General features: G+C 49.8%; 1 protein-coding gene across 1 annotated transcript in view; it reads right to left on the bottom strand.

Annotated features, from left to right (window-relative positions):
• Window positions 1–2,595, bottom strand: part of TMEM150A (transmembrane protein 150A) — an 11,070-nt gene extending 8,475 nt beyond the window's left edge. Inside the window, exon 1 of the mRNA XM_010000820.1 lies at window positions 2,483–2,595. Coding sequence (XP_009999122.1) covers window positions 2,483–2,595 — 113 coding nt within the window. The remainder of the gene's footprint in view (window positions 1–2,482) is intronic.
• Between the last annotated feature and the right edge of the window lie 1,594 nt (window positions 2,596–4,189).

The following is a 4,189-nucleotide window of genomic DNA, read 5'->3' as shown; positions in this document are numbered from 1 at the left end:
GATGGCAGCAGCTGCCTACAGGGCGGGGGGGACTCGCCCCCAGCCCCGGGTGATGCTCTGTCTGCCCCTCCACCGTCTCTGTGCTCCTGAGCGTGGCCCGGAGGGTGCTCAGTGCAGGGGGCAGCAGGAGGTACGAAAGACCTTGCTCGGTCCCCTTTTCTTCCTCGTGAGAAAAGGGTTAACGTGGGCCCAGCCCTCCCTCCTGAGGGCAAGGCTCAGTTTGCACCCGTGTTGACTAATACTTCGATCTCACTAAACTCAAACAGGTAGGACACTTCAAACAGCTAGTGACATCTCGGCTGCTTCACACCACTTCACACCCTCCCCACACCCATCCCAACTTGCTTAGCTTGACCACTCCTTTCCCAGACAGATACTTTGTACAAATGGCTCACCTAGAGATTAAGTTTAGCAGCCACCCACCAACTCTGCTGCCCAGAGAAATTTCCATTTTTCTTTTGTGGAAAACTTGAAAAGAGAACGAACTACTTTCCCTGGCAGAGCACCAGGCTGTGGCAAGCCCACCACAGCCCTATTTCCCTATCAGTAACTGGGCAATAATCCACACCCTCCCACCCCATGGCTGCTTGAAGGCCTCTCTTTTCAAGTCCCAAATATGCAGCATGTCCAAAGGGTGGATGTGCCCCTGGGGTGCCAGAGCAGCCAGTGCTCATAAAGCTTGCAGCTTCCTCGTGCCTTCTGCAGCAAGGAGCTGCCTGGGAACAGCAGCTGTCCTGGCCTGCACCAGAGAAGGCCTCCAGCCAACTCACCAGGGCATAGGTTATGCAACTGGAGCAGCAGTATTGCACACTGGGACTTGTAGTCTCGGGGATCTCATCTTCCTCAGCCTTAACTAGTACTCCAGACAGCCTCCTCACAGGCCCAGGGGTCTCTCCTTGCTGCTCAGCCTGTCAGTTCCCTGACACCTCACTGCAGGAGTTGCACTCCAGAGCTTTGCTTCCAAGCCCGTCATGCTCCCAAAGCTGCCCCCTGAATTTCTGCCCGCTGTCAGACAGCAGGCCTGGCGCTCCCTCTCCCGGCAGCCCCCACGGCCGCACAGACAGGGGGTGGGAGCGATGCCGGCCAGGGCGGCGGGCGCTGGGCCAGCGGTGCAGCTGCTGCCCCGTCCAGCAGCTGTGGCAGGGCTCAGAGTGCTCCTGGGCCGTGGGGAGAGCCGCAAATGCCACCAGGCTGCCTGCCACCTGGGGGCCAAGAAGGAGTAGGGCACGGGACACTTGAGGCTGCCTAACAGGCACAGGCTTTTCAGAAAACACAGCTGGCATTTCAAGGAGAAACGGTAACTTCTAAAAAAGCCAGCTCACTGTTGGAAGAAGCGTCATGGAAATCTTCCCTACAGACCAGGTCTCCTAAGTATGCTCAATTTAAAAACTGAATCTAAAAGCAGCTTTGCTTCGGTTTCACAAGTTTCAGTGCCAACTTTATGTTTTGCAGCCAGGGCTTATCTTTCAGTAGGGCCTTCTTCCACAAGGAAGCTTCACACCAATGAGCAAAACACCAAGTCCACTCTTCCTACTGACACACGCTAAATCCCACTACTTATTTCTATTTGGTCTCAGTGGTGAAAGTTCTTAATGTAAACGGGAAGAGAAGAGGTACATAAGCCAAACTATGGGGTCCAGCCTCCTCTGGGAAACAGTGAGTCAGACCTATAAACATGAGAAAGAAGCCCAAGACTAGAATAAACTACATGCAGGGATAAACATGAAGGCTAGTGTTGTGAACTGTCATTTATGTGATTCAAGTTACAAATAGAGTTAAGGGATTTCTTGATAAAAATAGGTATCAGCGCATGATACCTGTCAGTTGATTCTGATCTCCTTTCCCTCTTATTTTTTCTCTTTAACACATGAAACCTTATTATTGCAAAATCCAAACAACGTTCAAAGAAATTCTTTCTGGGTTTCCAGCCCGTTCCTATTTACAGTCTAGTGAAAACTGTTTAAATTGCAATTCTGTCTCTCCAGTCAACATTCTTTCCATTCCAGTCCAGCTTCCTGTGGTTTTCCTTGGGTGGCTTTTGCTTTGCACCACAATTGTCTGAATTAAAATGCAATGCTCTCAGTAGAAACTGGGTTTGCAAACATGGTTTAAAACACAGAACCCCCCAACAACTATCTGAAGGCAGCAGGAAATCTAGGCTTTGCCATTAGCTTACACCACTCTGGGAAGTGAAAGGACTGTCTAGGGATCAGAGGGCAGTAGTGCTGACATCAGAGCACTTGACAATTAAGCAATCATTCACAAAGAGTTAACAATCTAAACGTTCCAGCAAGCATTTTGGAGACAGCTCAGAAAAACATAGTTGTAAATAGAAGTGAAGGCTTGGAAATAAAAGACAGGCAGCCTGGATATGGAAGAGCCATGGGCAGCAACAAGGATTCAAACACATGAATGAACACATCTAAGGGCTGGAAGGATGCAATCTGGAAGCAGAGGAAGGTGAGGAATAGAAGGCTGCAACAGTGAAAATATTCCAGGAATGGTGGAAGGGATAAGGGAACCAGGATTTACTAACAAGACATTCCTAATATGTGCATTACTTCTCCATCGCGCAGCATTTAGACCTTCGGTCATGCAATTCAAACTTTAAGTTTTTAAACCCCTTACCAATCCTGTAGGAGCCTCTTGGAGTCCTTGTGATACGGGAGGCATTGGTGCCCCACGAAGCTCTAAGGACACTGTGGCACCACGTGGATCTTGCCACAAGACAAAGCAGAAAATACCAGGAGGGAATTACGTGTGGTTGTCCATATCCATGGCAGGCAATAGCCCTGCAGGAGCCCAGGATCTCTCATGCCCCCTCCAAGTCTGAGTCTTGTCAGTGGAAACCAGGATTTCTTCTTCATCAGACAGAAAACGTTCCTTTCTCCAAAGTCAGTGAGGCTGCCACTGATGTCTGTGTCCTGGCTGTGTGCCAAGTTGCTGCAGGGCACCTGCTCCTCGGTGCCTGAGCACACACCAACGTCACACCAGAAATTTTACAGCCAACACTAAGCTGTTGCCAGAAGCAAGAGCAATCTAGCTGTTACAGCTCTGCTTTGCCCATGATGGGAACAATTTCAGCTTAGCCTCTTGACAGCCAGTCTCCACTGAGCCTCCCCACAAGCTGACCATTTCTCAGGGCAAGTCCCTTTGTGCTCCCTGCAGACAGAGCAAACTGTTGGAGGATCCTGGTATATGGAGCCAGGGGGCTGGCAGATAGGCACAGCACCTTGACAACTAAACTCCATTCTTCCCAAAGCTCTGAGCCACAGAACCACAACAGAAAAGGAGTGCAACACTGGAGCATTCATTTACAGGATGTATTTATTACACTGTAAAAAGTCCATTGGATTTTTAGCCATTTACTCTATATGTACACTGGTTGTGCTCCCACCATAGCCATAGGTTCCTCTCAGTACCAGTATACACTGGGTTGGACTCATGCCCATGTCCCTCCCAGTCACCACTGGGATTTCCAAGATCGATATTATTAAGACTGTAGCCAACTAATTGAGAGGAAGAACAGAGATGCAGTGTTTGCCAGGCAGCCAGCTCTGCTCCATGCATGAGGGGGTGGAAGCACAGGACATCCTTGCTGCAAGGCTGAAGCACAAGAATGACTACCAGGTCCTCAGCTGCAGGTGCATTCTAGGTGGAAGAGGTGGGCTCCCAACAACTAAAAGATGCAGAAGGGTGAATTTCTGCAGAGTTGCCAAAAGGAAGCCCAGCAGACTTGCTGGGCATTTGTCAGCAGGTGTCAACAGATCTCTACATCTCTAGCTGAAGAGGATGTTCTTCTAAGGAATGGGACTAGGGAGGGAGTAGTGGACAACACAGCACTGTTGTGCATGCCAGGGCAGTGGCTCCCCGAGCCCTGTGTGAGACATGGCCATAGGGCTCTGCTCTCTGCTAACGGGACTCTTTCCTTCTCATCTGCTCACGTAGGCAGAGCCTTCTGAATTTTATCCATCCAACCAGAAAGCCTTATTTCATTTACAGGAAGGAGGAAAACAGTGCTGCCCCTACCAGGCCTCCCTGCTCCAAACACCTCATCTGGCACGGGAATTGCTGTGACCCATGTTGAAGAAGGAAAGCATGTAGCTACAGCAGACAAGAAATCCTACATAGCAAGCTGGGAGCTGCATGGTAAGCAATCCATATTTCTACAGAAAATTCTCAATCTGCT

The sequence above is a fragment of the Chaetura pelagica genome, unplaced genomic scaffold (assembly GCF_000747805.2).
Source record: "Chaetura pelagica isolate M959 unplaced genomic scaffold, ChaPel_1.0 scaffold166, whole genome shotgun sequence".
Classification (NCBI taxonomy): Eukaryota; Metazoa; Chordata; class Aves; order Apodiformes; family Apodidae; genus Chaetura; species Chaetura pelagica.
This window is presented reverse-complemented; position numbering and strand designations above follow the sequence as displayed.